General features: G+C 41.9%; 1 protein-coding gene across 1 annotated transcript in view; it reads left to right on the top strand.

Moving 5' to 3' along the window:
• The window catches only part of LOC139330497 (uncharacterized), a 104391-nt gene that overhangs the window by 58529 nt on the left and 30991 nt on the right, over nucleotides 1-14871 (top strand). The window contains exons 9-11 of the mRNA XM_070961431.1: nucleotides 2665-2764; nucleotides 4851-4909; nucleotides 7215-7279. Coding sequence (XP_070817532.1) covers nucleotides 2665-2764; nucleotides 4851-4909; nucleotides 7215-7279 — 224 coding nt within the window. The remainder of the gene's footprint in view (nucleotides 1-2664; nucleotides 2765-4850; nucleotides 4910-7214; nucleotides 7280-14871) is intronic.

Raw genomic sequence — 14871 nt, 5'->3', positions numbered from 1 at the left:
CAAATAAAATGGTAGATAGTCAGCAGGAAGCAGCTTTTGTCTGCAGACAGACCTGGATGAGGTCTGATGGAGTATGGGCTCAGGGCCTTTAAGGACAATCAAACTTGAAACTATAAAGCTCAAATAGTGTTCTTCTTCTGACCTGAATGAAACAGTCCATTTTGTCTGAAGTAAATAAATCTATCTTATTAATAATAATAATAATAATAATAATAATATTAATATTAATAAATCTGACTTCATGCATTATTCTCATGAAGTTCTAACTTATTACGTGTAATGTATTAAAATGATCCATTTACTGACAAACACTGAAGGTAACAGACCCAAATATTTTAAGCATTTCAATAATGTGAGACAGCGTGGGTGCGGGTTAAAGGAGTAGTCGTGCATCATGAGAAATCTATTTGCTTACTTGAGCAGACTGAGATTAAATGATTGATGTCCCTGAAGTATGGAGCCGGAGCCAGGAGGTGATTGGCTTAGCTCTGCATGAAGACAGTAACGAGGTAAAAACAGTTGCCCTGCTCTGTCCAAAGATTCCAAAATATGCCGACCAAACTTTGTAAAGCTCACAGGTTCACACTTTGCATCGATTTCTCTCGTTTGAACTTCAGACAGAGCAAGGTGAGCTTTGTCTCGTTATGCTAAACTAAGCCACTGAAATTGCAAATTTATTTCCCCAAATGTCAAACGATTGTCCTGGATAATATTATGAACCACAGATCCAACCAAAAATGGTTAAAATGCTCGTCTGATTTGCCTTCATTTGTGTAGGCCTGAAGGAAGGTTTTGCTCCTACCACACACACACAGTTTTCCAGATGCTCATGTGCACGCGTGCGCGCGCGCGCACACACACACACACGCACGCACGCACACACACACACTTTTTAAATGAATCTCATGCACTGAGCTGTGGAATTGTGTTGGAAGGTAGATTATTCATGGGGAATCGACTACAATTTCACGGCTTTCTGGAAATAATTAGCGTGACATTTATTCAGGCTTTGTAATTGGTTAAGACTCCAGACCCTCACCTCTAATAAAGTTGTCATTGAACCTTTAATGCTGCTCGCTCCCATGACAGCAGGGGGATATTGCAGCCTGGTGCAGGGCGGTCGAATCATTTGGAAGAGGATAATGCAGTCAGGTTTATGGTGCGTGTTTGGTGTGTGTGTGTGTGTGCGTGCGTGCGTGCGTGCGTGCGTGCGTGTGTGTGTGTGTTGAGTAGTTTAGTAAAATGTGGTCCATTCTTTGTCCAAGTCCAAATGAAACCTGCCCATCATGAGGTGATGAGACAATCTCAAAGATTTTTAAAGAGTCCTAGCTCAGCTAATCTAAAAGCATTCATTTGCAAGACTTTTACTTTAGTTAGTTATTAGAGGTTATTAGAACCAATCATCCGGCCTTCTTCCTCAACACTCAACACTCTCCTCTTTTCGACTTTTCTCATTCCTCTTCATCACGTTTGTTAAATTTTGTGTCGTTTCTTGTTGCGCTAAAGCACAAAGGTTACTCTTTGCTCATTTTTCTGGGCACTTTCGTTTGGCCTTCCTCACACACTCCACTCACAAATCTCCCTAAATGTTGAAAAGGTTTCTGACTTCACTATGATAGTGGTTTCACCAAAACTTCCAGTGTGGATATTGTCCTCCTCAATACAGATCTTCAGCTTTTTACAAAAGAACAAAGAACTAAAACAGAAACTATCAACAAAAGTTATTCAATACTTTCTGTTTCTCAAAAAGTGAAAACAATGTATCACAGATTAACTATCAAATAAAAAAAGAAGAATAAATACATAAACAATTAAAATAATTATTAAAATAAATAATATTAAATTAAGCAAGTTCACGAAATTAGCAAAACAAGTAAAAACTTCTGTGTCCTTACTCCTGATCCTGATATGTGCTCTAGCAAACATGAAAACACAATAATATAAAGTCTGCAAATGATTCGGTTGTCTGACTGCTACAGTTACCTTCTTGTAAAGGTCTTGGTAAAGTAGCTGATGACTCCTGGTGTGATCAGTCCTTTTCAACTAAAAGGAAAAGGAAGAAAATATTTTATTCGATCTTCACACTGCAGCCCATTAAGTCATAGCTGTTGAAATTCCTGCCAAAGTACAAGTACAAGTATACTTTCACATCATTTCTATACAAAAACAGTATGTCGGCATCTGTATGAAAGAACAACATCATGTTGACTTTCTGAAAAGAGTTAATAATAGTTAAGGTTTTTTCTCTACAGCAAGAATGCTTAGATTGTTCCATGGAAAAGTAAGCTTTATTCCAATGCCTGGTACTTTTATTATAGGTGAGCTTCAGCTACTCCCACCTTGCCAAATTATCAGCATTGACAAGACGGAAAGAATCCCATATGCTGTTGTACATAGTTGTTGTTGAACATCAGTCACAATGCTCATTAATAAATCAACTCATTCTTCATTCACTGTTTGTTTTAGAACAAAAACTAAATGTTACTGTCCTGTGCTCGACACATGACAAACGCCTTGATGTTTATCCACTTTCATCTTAATTAATCTTGACTTTGACAGAGTGTCTGTTAGCTATATTGTTACAAAAGCCTCCTATGTGTGTGTGTGTGTGTGTGTGTGTGTGTGTGTGTGTGTGTGTGTGTGTGTGTGTGTGTGTGTTTTCAGGTTGCTGTGACATTTGCAGTGGGGTCAGAGGTCGGCCTACAGAGCAGCAGTGACTTCAGTCAGATGGGGAAACCTTTCTTAATGGGCACGGTGGCTCTGGGTGAGAATCAGCTTTGTATGGTATTGCTCACTGTCTTCTTTGTGTCTACATCTTTTGACCTTTCTGGCCCTCTGAATTTCTTTCATTTTTTCCTGTCTGTGCTCCCTCTTCATCCTTCATCCTGTCCTGCTGAAGGCCCTTGATGGATGATATTCCCTACCCACCTCTCATTAGACTTACCAAACAGATTTGGAAAACTAACTTGCCACAACAAATTGGCCAAAACACACTGCACCATTTGAAACCACAAATCAGTGACTGATTTTGTGGGTGTGTCATCAGATTTGCACAAAAGCTGGCCACTCGGGCGAAGCCAAATGATCCTAGAGAAGGATTTTTGGTTGGCGTCCAGGATGTTTCTGGCAAACTATGAGATGACTCAGCAAGGTAAATCAGGGCTTGAATCACACTTTGACCAGCAGGTGAGGAGAACTGCTGACCCTGACTGGGGATATTGTTGACTGGTGGAAAGAGCAATTTGAGGATGGGAGTTTGTGCATTCAGGTGTATGAAGGCCATTGCTGGGAGGCACCTGGTCCTAGAAAAATTGGAGCAGGAGCTGTGTCTTGTCTCTGATTCTGTTTGTGATTTTTGTGGATGTCAAGGTGCACCTCGGCTTAGGAGAATGTCTGGATTGGGGACCTCTGCATTCTTTCTCTACTCTTTGCAGATGATATGGTTCTGTTTGCTTCATCAGACCGTGAGCTTCAGCACACACTTGGGTGGTTTGTAGCTGAATGGGAAGCGGTAGGGTCAGTACCTCCAAGTCTGAGGCCACTGGTCTCTGCTGGAATATGGTGGATTGCTCCCTGGGTTGTCAGTGAGTTGCTCCCCGAAATGAGTTCAAGTTCCTGTTCACAAGCAAGGGTAAAATAGAGAGTGAGAAACAGGCAGATTGGTGGGGCGTCAGCTGTTATGCAGGTGTTGCTGGATTGGTGAGGAAGGAACTGAGATGGAGGGCATAGCTTTCAACTTACAAGTTGATCTGCGCTCCAGCCGTCACCTATGATCATGCTCTTTGGGTAGAAATTGAATGACTGAGATCATGGCTGCAGGTGGCCAAAATGAGTTTCCTCTGTAGTGTGACTGGGCTCACCCTTAGAGGTTGGACAGTTTAGACATGTGGAGTGAGCTTAGTGTAGAGATACTGCTCCTTTGTGTCGAATGGAGCCAGTTGAGGTGGTTTCAGCCATCTAATCAGGATGCTTCCTGGTGGCCTTCCTTTGAAGGTTTTCTGGGTATGTCCATCTGGTTAGAGCCCCAGGGGTAGACCCAAAACAATGCTGGAGAGAGGAACCTCTGTACTACCTTGCTTAACGTACAGTCACTGCAACAGATAAGCCCAGATAAGCAGCAGAAATGAATGGACTGATCAGAAGCTGGTTTGAAGTCACTGCAGCACATCAGCTGTGGCAGCATAACGAGTTATTGCTCTGTTTCAATAGCATTTCTGTGACAGCTCTGACTGTGCTTCTTACCAGATTTCATTCCTTCAGAGGGCCATTTGAACAAACTCCCAGCTAAGACTGCTGCTTGCAGTTTGCCTTTGCTAGTTGTGTGAAACAGTATACAGAACAACTTTAAAAGTTTTTCTCCTGATTAAGGTTATGTTTACACAAAGTTGTATTCTGCTCAGGATTTAGTAACCTCCCCAACATTATTCAGGCTATGCTGGGCCACAGAGCTAATAGAATGCTTTTAGGTTGGTTTCCACCTCTTTGAAGGAGGGTTGGACGAATTTCAGTATTATTTTATTTATTTATTTTTAGTTTTTTCAGTTTATTCTGTTCATTCTCCAGCCAAGTTAGGGTGCAATATTATTTTTCATGCACTCTGTCATAGTCACAGACATGTTTGTTTCTGACATGGAGAACAGTGATGACACATGGGTATGCTTACACAGAGTGAAAAAAAAAATGTGTACAACATCAAAAGATACACAAATTGCATATCTGATGATGTACCCCATGAAAGAAGGTTGTAAAAACATTTTCTTGGATAGTTTTTTGTCTGCATGCAGTTAAAAAAATGACAAATATTACACATTTTGTGAGACTGACCCGCTATTTTGTTTTTGTGTCAATAGGAGGGATTGTAAACGTGATGCCTTTGCTCTTCTCACAGATCTCACACAACAAAACACAGGTAAATCTAGTCCTCTTCTATATTCTGCACTGCCTGCTGATCTGTAGACTCAATGTGCTGAATTCAAAAATAGCTTATGAGACAACGTGTTGTTATTCTTCTGCATTAGTACACTGTGAAAGATAGACTGCAACATGTGGGGATCAAAGGCTAAAGGGGTGTGATGATCCCTCTCAGCCATCTTGTAACACCAGAAAGGCTTGCAAATATTGAACAGGTCCAGCTGAGCATCTTAGTGACAGCACTGTGGCTGTACTTGGCAGCTCCTGGTGTTACTTTGTAGTACTCTAGGACAGTGGTTCCCAAACTTTTCACAGCCATATACCCCTTCAGACATTTGACTTCCAGCCATGTACCCCCTACCCACTCACACACAAAAAAACTGTCTGTAAGCCCCCCCACCACCCACACACAGCATGTCACATCAAATAAATGATTTCTATTATATTTCTTTTATTTCTCACCACATTTTACCAGCATTTTCAGTGAGCACCAGACACCAGTTATTGTTTTTTTGTTTTTTGTGAAACAAAAAAACAAAAAAACTCACCACGTGCAGCTTTAATGAGAATGGTGTGCTTGAGAGGACGCACATAACTCTGCAATGTTTGGCTGAATTTGAGAAAGTGGCAGTCTTAAATCGTTCTCCACACAAAGTCCCGCTCTGTATTTTGTTTTCATACTTGTCAGAGTTGAGAATCCACTCTCACTCAAGTGCGTGGTGGCAAAGGGCATCAAAGTCCTAACAGCGCATTTGGCCAGCGCAGGCTGTTCTGTGCGCAGTCCGATCCAGAAATCTGGCAGTGGCTTCTGATTAAATTCCATTTTCAGGGATCCATCGGTTGTGATTTCAATGAGGCTCTCCTGTCCATGTTGACAAAGAAGCAGGCACAGCTGTAAATGGATGACGTATCTAACCGTCTGATGTCTGCCCTCTTCATGCCCAGAAGCCATCATAATGGTCAATGTAAAGTAGAACGTGAATGAATTACCATGTTAATTAGCCATGTGCGCACTTGTGTATGTGGAGGAGATGCGAACCCCGGACGAAAATGGAAGGAAGGGGAGGAAAAAGCGGGTAGAATTTGAGTTCGTTTTCTCTTTCTTTTTTTCAGTTGATGCACTTTTTAAAAAAAATATGCACTAAAATTTCATGTTTTTATGAACTTCTCATGCTCAAAAGTAGGTAAGGCTGGAGCCCTATACCAGCCCTCCCAGTTCCGCAGCCCATGAATTCACCAACTTTTTTTTTTTTTTTTGACGTACCCCCTACATCACTTCCTGTACCCCTGGGCACCCCACTTTGGGAACCACTGCTCTAGGAGTACTACAAATGCTTGTATATTTTGTAAAGCTATTACCTGCATGGGTATTATTTGAAATATACACTGATGTGGTACCTTGAATACAACACTTGGTATTGAATTTGAGTACTACATGCTTTTCAAGACCCCATTTGGTCAGCACTGCTGGTTTCCGTTGGCCATGTCTCTCCATTCCTGCCAGACGCCTAACCCTGTCTACCGGCTGGGTCAGTCTTTATTGGGCTGGTCAGAAGTGCTGCTGGTCAGGGCAGCTCTCTCCCTCGCACATAGTCAAGTTTCTGTTGGACAGGCTCCATCTGCTAATGTCATTTGAGTGGGAGTGGGTGGTACCAATTCTTCAGTTAGGTACCGTCAAACCATTGCAGAAGAATGGGGAACAAGACAGCACATAAGACTGTGTGAATAGAAATGCACTGACTGCTTCAATACAAACAAGTACCCAGTATATGTCACCCTGCCTCACTGTCACCAACTTAAAGCCTGCTGCTGCATTTTTGTAACGTCTTTGTCAGAAAAACGTACTGTGATTCACCTCTGACATGGCTAGAAGACTGCAAAATATATCATTATTACTAACATGTTTTGTATGTTTTGAGGATACTATCACCAAAGTGTCTTTAAAGAGGGATCTTTTGCATTAAACAGGTATTTTGCATGAAACATACATGCAAAGACAAGGTCAGACCCACCAAGTGTAGTGGCTGAGAGCAGTGTGTCACTGTCACTGACATACGTCAAAGAGTTCTGCTCAGCATTGTTCAGTTGTGTAAGTGTACAAATTACTGGTTATACATAGAGGAAGCAGCAAATTGAAGTTTGAATTTTATGTGCTGCCAAGGCTGTGTAATTTGTCATTATTAATGGTGATCGAGTTTCGCTGGTATTGTGTCACAATGAAGTGTTATCGTTTTCCAGATTTCTGCTGTAACTCAATACAGGACATTGTTGGTCACCCTGTACTGTATTTTCTTCATATCCAGATCCTGTGGTTTCGGAGAGCAGTGCTTGGAGGTCTGACAACCTGCACTGTGCTCAACATCCTCTGGTAAGCTCATCATTCTCTTAATGTCCTTGGGCCTCATTTATAAAACTTGCTTACGCACAAAACGGGGCTTGAAAGTTGCGTACGTAACTTCCTACGCAAATGTTGTGATTTATAAAAATAAACTTGCGTGAGAAGCGTGAGAATGTGCGCACCGGTACGCCAACTTTGCTGCTTGCGTACGAACATTTTGGACACAGGGGGAACTGGCGGTGCAGATGGTGAGTTGGTGAATTGAAGCCAGATTGATCTCATACATTTAATGTCATCACATATCAGACTTATGGACCCGCGTAATCATAAACACCCAAGTCTGCAGTGTTATAGATGTGTGCCGTTAGGTCTACTACTGTATGCACAATGTTCATATATCATACTTCCATCTTCAAATGATACAGAGCGGTGGATGGCACTGATGGATTAGTATTAATTGTGACGAGGTGTGTAACAATCATTCAATTTGCTGAGTAAGCATATAAATAGTGCGGTGACACTCGTGTGTAATGCTGCACAATAGATGCACTGGCACTGCTGGAAGATCACGCAAACGGTAGGATCAGGATGGAGAGAAGTTTTAGGGACCACGGAGATTTCCTGGCCCATGATGACGACTGGCTAATAAGCCGATTTAGATTCCCTAGAAAGGAGCTTTTGGATCTATATGCTGAACTGGGCCCAGTGTTAGATAGACCCACCCGCCGGAACAGCACCATCCCGTACCAAGGATCGGGGCTATCTTGGTGTCCAGCGGTGTGGGCTCGGGTGCGTCCTTGCCCCCACCAGTAGTAGATGCGCTTCGACGGTGCCATGCCACTTTCTTCTTGGCCTCCACCTTCACATCCGACCACTTCTTTTTAATTTCTGCCACAGAACGCTCTGTGGCACTGTAACTGTTCACTGCAGTAACGACATGCTGCCACTCATTTTTTTGTTATTATTTTATTCGTGACGCCACTACTTGGACCACCAAACAAAATATCCTTTCTGGCCTTCACCTCACCCACAAGCACCTCGATTTCAGTCTCCAGAAAATTTCTTTTTCTTTTCTCTGCCATGATCGTATATGTAAAATGCCATTGATCAGCAGGCATATTAATATGCAAAGACATTCATGAGGTACTTTGCATTGACCATTCATGGTAAAATGTGGGTGTGTCGGGGGCAGGATGTGAGGTGAATCCACCTGCGCAATCTTCCAGGTGGAGTGTGATTTATAAAGGGAAGATTGCGTGCAGGTTTGAGTACGCACAGTTTTATAAATCCAAATATTTTTTGGCGTACGCCATTTTCAGCTTTTGGGCGTACGCACGCTTTTAGTATAGATTCTACGCAATGTTTTATAAATGAGGCCCCTGCCCTTTAGATTCTTTACTTATAAATAACCTCCACATAATTCATAGTTATGAGCATATACATCTTCAGAGTCATGTTTTTTTCAGCCATGTTCTATTGCAAGAAAGAAAAGCTTCTCTGACCGTACTAGCAAAAATGAAAAAACATCATAACAAAGTAAATTTGGGCCAACCCACCCAAGCCAAAACACCAAGAAGACATTATTTTATGCAAAATACCACTTCCAGTTCCTATGAATCTACTCCTGTACCATGGAAGCGACTTTTTCCCCAGCAGAGCACCACAGGACACTGGGCTATTTCTGTGAATGACTGCCACAACCTCTCTGCGTTCAGAGGGTCAGCTATTATGGAGGCAGCAAAATCAGGGGGTTGGCTTTGTTTTAGGCACAGTAACCGTTGGGTTTAAACTTCTGTGTGTGCTTGCCATCATAAGAAGGTTTGGATTGTTTAATGTGTTGAAATCATAGTAAGGAAAAAAAAAAGTCTTTGGGGAACAGCAATAGGTGGGTTGTCAAAATAAGGTTTTATTGGATCATTCTATATGCAATAGGAGTCTTGTGTACATTGTGCAATGCAGTAACAATAGGGTTGTGTGTGACATGTCCTTGTGTGTTAAAAGCAGAGAAGACAGCAGGCTGTTATTATCTGTCGATAGCAGATGTGAAACTGCTTAGTTGGGATTAAGGCTGAAGGCTGTCATGCCTAGAAAGTGTGATCGGGTTCCAAAAGTGAAATTTAGGCTTGATTTGGAGATTCAGAAAGTTCAACTTGGGCGGCACGGTGGGGCAGCAGGTAGTATGCGTCCCTCACAGCAAGAAGGTCGCCGGTTCGATCCCTGGGCGGGGCTTCTCTATGTGAAGTTTGCATGTTCTTCCCGTGCATGTGTGGGTTCTCTCCGGGCACTCCGGCTTCCTCCCACAGACCAAAAACATGCTCATTAGGTTAATTGATGACTCTTAATTGTCCGTAGGTGTGAGTGTGAGCGTGAATGGTTGTATGTCTTTGTATGTTGCCCTGCAATCAACTGGTGACCGGTTCAGAGTGTACCCCGCCTTCCGCCCAATGACAGCTGGGATAGGCTCCAGCCCTCCCACAACCCCGAAAGGGATGGTCGGGTATACAGACAATGGATGGATGGAGAAAGTTCAACTTTTGAAATGTGATAGACCATGATTGACATTTAACATTGTGGCCAGATGATCACATGTGACCACACTGCTGGGCCATCTGTGAGAGAGAAATCAATATTAGCAGGACCCTCTGAGGCTTGAGGACAGCAGCTGTTAATGACAGCCATGGTAGAGCTAATCTGGTCTAGAGACAAAGGAGACTATCTTGACATAACAACCAGCGGCAGAAGACGCCAGATGCACCAGAGAGCACAAACTGTCCACAATGTCTTGAAATATATTTTGCAGCTAAGAACCTAAGACAGGTGTCTTTGGGTGGGATAATTCACCTGCCCTCAACATGGAAATCAGCATTAGTTGTTTGGAGTCAGACTGCACTCTCATGGGTATTTAAACCTCACTCTCTGGCCACATGCACACAGCAAATCTGTAGACAAGATAAATTGGCTGCATTTAGTATTTTAATGACAAAGAAAAATTCAGCTCTACCAGAGTATTGAGAGAACAGCATTAGCTTTGTTTGTAGATATGTGTATCTGTGTGTTTGTTTCAAGTCAAATGCTATCAGCACCCAGGTGTCATGTGGAGTTCCTCTCAGACATTGAAAACAGTTGTATAATGTTTTGTGTGGTGCTGGAGATGCTTCGTCAAGTTGGAGGAGTGTAGGCAGGCAAGGTCTACAGAAAATATGCTATGTAGTTGCATTGTGGGGTGTAGGATAGGTATTGTGTTTTTGAAGTCTGACCCTGAAGTAGGTACTACTGTAAAAGTCAGGATATCTCAGCCTCTGCTACTTTGTGTGATTTTGACCATTCTTAGTCTATGGCAAACCTCACGACACACACAGCTTTGCGCTGCGATTTTACTCCAAATGCCAGGTCCTTGAAATATGACTTACTATCAAAGGCAATAATATCTGTCTTGGCTCAGATCTTCAGCCTCTCTGAATTCATGCTGTGCACCTTGTTTCTATCAATTTTTGAAAAAAATGTGAAAATTTTGGATATTGCCAAAAGGTCAAAATGTAAGCAGAAGCCCATCTTAAACTGAAGAAAGGCTCTGGTGCACTGCTGCATGAAAGACTTTGTACACCTTTGACAAATTTCACTGAGCTATACCCAACAATTGGCTGTATCTGACCTTTGGTGTACTTTACTGATCAGCTTCTGGCAAAACAACTTACAGCCGCTCCACGCAATAAGTCTTTCTCCTCTGGGATATTTCTCTGAGATTTATGAGCTTCAGGCTGCATTTTTGTCTTTTGTGTCCAACCTACACACCAGATTCTGAAAGCAGTGTTCCATGGCAAAGCAATGCTCTATAAAGGGATATTTTTTTCACAGGGGAGCTCCATTTATCGATTCACGATAACATTTCAGTGATTTCAGTGCTCTGTAAACAAGCTTTACTTTCTCTAACCACACTTACACAGCCCTTTGGTCAAAATATGCACTGCAAAAACCTAAATTATGCTTTTACTTTCAGTTCAGTAAATGCATTGTTCGATGAGCCTTAAACTAAGTGTTCTATTGACATCCACTAAGAGGTCTTTCTGTGTTTAACTTTTCATTATATGAAATGAAATCATCAAATGAAAGGTTGATCATGGTGTACTGTATCCACTTTTAGTTAGTCACTGTAAAGAATCACCTTTCCAACCCGAGTTCTTTGAAGAGTCATGGTAGATTTAAGGGGTTAATGTGAACCCTGTTGTCAGGCATTTTGGACCAGACTGGCCCACCACATTCGATAACGCACACCTTTTCGGTCTTTTCAGCCTCTTGAATGTGTATACCAACTGTGCAACTCTTTAAAACCACGTACCTTAAGCCAGGCAATGAGTTAACAGGAATCAGTGAGAGTGGACACATTAAATACTTCCAAAAAGTGTAATTTATTAACACTACCACCACTACCACCACTCCATCACAGTAATGGATCTTTAATTAGATGGTCAGTCCATCCCTGCCTGTTGTAGATACCCACGTTGTAGGTTTTGATTTTTAGTTCAGTGTCAGATTTCACCTGTTGATAACACCACAACAACACGAAGCAGGTGCATCATGTGTTATTGTATCATGCTTTAACTACATTCCCCGTAGTGTGTCTACATTCTTTCGTTGACTCGATGGTGGGAAGGGCAGTCGTGTTTTCAGTGTTTTTTCACCCTCTACTGTAGGTCCCTGTCTGGTATGCTTCTTCTGTGTGGGGCCATATCGTATCTGCCATGTTTTTGAGATTGGCTGCCACTGTCATATCCTCTTGGTGCCATCAGTGTCATGTAATTGTACTTTCCTGCTTGGTTTTGGGTTTTCCATTTCTGATATTACGAGATTTCTGATATTGAATGGAATTATTGTGATGTTTCTTTTTTGCCATGAACAAAAGTAACCACAACCAATGGTTGCCATGGCAATGACCTGACAAAGTAGTCATTACTTCTTCAAGGTTCCAGCATCAGCTATTTTATAAAGATGCACAAATGAACTTCTAAATGTCTGAACCAGAAAAACCTCATGGTGACCTCCTTTTTGATGGTGTCATTCACTGTTGGTGTCTCTGACTATTCCTGAAGGTATCCTCGATAAAGAACACAATTGTGCTCATGTGTTGTGCAGCTGTCCAGTTCAGTAACTTCTCTTGGGCTGTTTCTACAGCCATGGAAAGAGTCACCTGAGCATCATTACCCCCTTTCTCTGTGCTTTTTTGCCTGAAGCCTCTGACTCCGACTTTCAAGCTGAAAGAGAAGTGAGCAAGTCCACAAACCTTTTGGCTAGGCATCCATTCCTGACCAGCTGTGGTCAGCCAAGCAAACATCAGACTTCAAGAACAGTAAAAAAGGTTATTTCAGCTTTCTGGTAAGAGACATTTCTCTCGCTGCATAGTCCTCATGCTTCTTCCCAGCAAATATCCTTCCCACTGAGGAAGTAAGGCTAGCTGCCATATCACTCTGTCCTTCTATGCAAAGCAAGAGAAGCCCAATTCTACTATATATGTTGTGGTTTACTCCTCTTATGTACAGATCCATTCATGTGATTCAGAAGTTGTGCCTCGACTCATGGTCACAGATTGCATGTAACACAATGAATACGTGTTATAATTGCATTTCTATTAACATCAGCAGAACCCAGTGATTCTGCTACCCTGCTACTGCACTACACTTCAATGGATGCGGTAATTAGTGCACACTCTCATTTCTGTGGCTTATATTTTTAGACTTGTATTGGGTTGGTTGACAGAGTGTGCAGTAAGGAGTCATTATGCATGACTGTCCAAATGGAGGACTTCTCAGACCATCGAGCATTGTTTGAAACCTCCTCTCCCAAAAAACTTTCTGACATCTGAACTGAGGCTTCATCTGACAGATACGACAGACACTTCCTGCAGCAGTTGGTCAGGTATTCAGAGGACGGTAGGCAAGGTTTGAACGTCACACTCACACCCTACTACTTCCATCACTTTTATTGTGTACAAACAGTTGCAAAAACCATGAAGTCTTCAAGGAGAGCTTCTCCTGAACTGTGCACAGTGTCCTCATTTTAACTAGTTTGGTGTCTCCCTGATTTCTGACAACAGGGTTGCCTTCCCACCTTTGAACATGGACATTTGTAACAGCTGTAAACACTTTTGCCTTCAGACACTGATATTACATGTTCTACAAACGTTCTTTTCAAAGATACCCCGGCCTTCAACATTTACAATGTTGTAGATTTTTAAGGGTTGCAGGTTCAACCCAGAGTCATTTTAGTTGTAAACGACTGTTATTACACACTTCAGAACATTGTGCACGAGGTGTCTCAGCAGTGTTTTTAAGTCACCTATCTCACACATCTGTGCCGAAGTGCAATGAGATCTGGTTAAATAGTTGCCACAGACTTCGAGGAATATGATGTTTTCAAGAACCTGTTTACAACTGATAAACAGAAAAGCTTCAGTCATTCATTCAAAGACATTGCTTTCTTTCAATCACACATCTTTCCACTGGCTCCCCTTTTTGCAGACTGAGTATGAACATTTAAATATTACCTAAAAGCTCAAAACTATGATGGAGTAACTAAACTCAAAAGTTAATGTAATGCATTCGAATTTACGGTCTTTGTTTTTCAAAAGGCTTGAAGTCTGGCATAGTTTGTCTCTCTAAGTTGACTGAAATAGTCATGGCTTACGCTGCACAGATGCAAATCTTCTCTCGCGCCTTGCTTTCTCTCACCTCTCTCTCTCTATCTCTTATCACACTACTTCTTTTTGGGGTCCTGTTCCCGCTTGACGTCCTGGTAAGCAATTTCCTCTGCCTCCATTTTTTAGACCATAATTTTGATTGATAATTATCGTTGAGGACATAATTCTGTTGAGCCACCCACAGAGTGAAAGACTAGTAGAATAAAATAGAAATGGTGTGTTGTTGGGTGCATTCGAGCGTAGCCACAACAAATGAATGGATAAATCTCTCTGAGCTGCACTCTGCACTGCCGATTCAAAGAGACCAACAGCCAGTGCCGCAGAGAGAGGAGAAAACATACTTGTCCATGACTTGCTTTCACTTTCTCCCTGCAGCCTAACTTTATGGCCTTTGGTTTCAAACAAAGAACTTGTGATTCATCTTTTGTTTCCCAGCCTGCTGTTTTTGTTTTTATGAAATGAAAGACTAGCTGTACCCCAAAGGATCATCAGGCTGATTTCCACCAGACTTAAACACTCTGACAGTCCAAGGGGAAATCCCTGTTGGAGGCCTGGTTGGGACTGCTGATCAGCCATCTCTCATTATACACATAGCTGAGCTGAAAATATTAGCACATTTGACTTAGAAGTTCACAGTTCAGTCTCAGTTATATTGTTACAGTATAGTGTGGAGTAATCCATCCTTTGAGTAATCCTGTGCGAACACCTTTAAATAAGATACAACAAGCTGGTGAAATCTCTCCTTATGCACATGATTCAATGATTTAGATGAAATCATAAATTCATTCTTCTTCCTCAGAAACAATAGTTTGCAAAAACAGTCTTAACACAAGGTCCACCTAATAGTTGTTCCGGACTCTTTGATCGTATCTCAAGATCTTCCCCAACAGATGGAGTTTGCCCCATTTTCGATGTCGATGTTTAATTATGC

The sequence above is a fragment of the Chaetodon trifascialis genome, chromosome 4, assembly GCF_039877785.1.
Source record: "Chaetodon trifascialis isolate fChaTrf1 chromosome 4, fChaTrf1.hap1, whole genome shotgun sequence".
Lineage (NCBI taxonomy): Eukaryota > Metazoa > Chordata > Actinopteri > Chaetodontiformes > Chaetodontidae > Chaetodon > Chaetodon trifascialis.
This window is presented reverse-complemented; position numbering and strand designations above follow the sequence as displayed.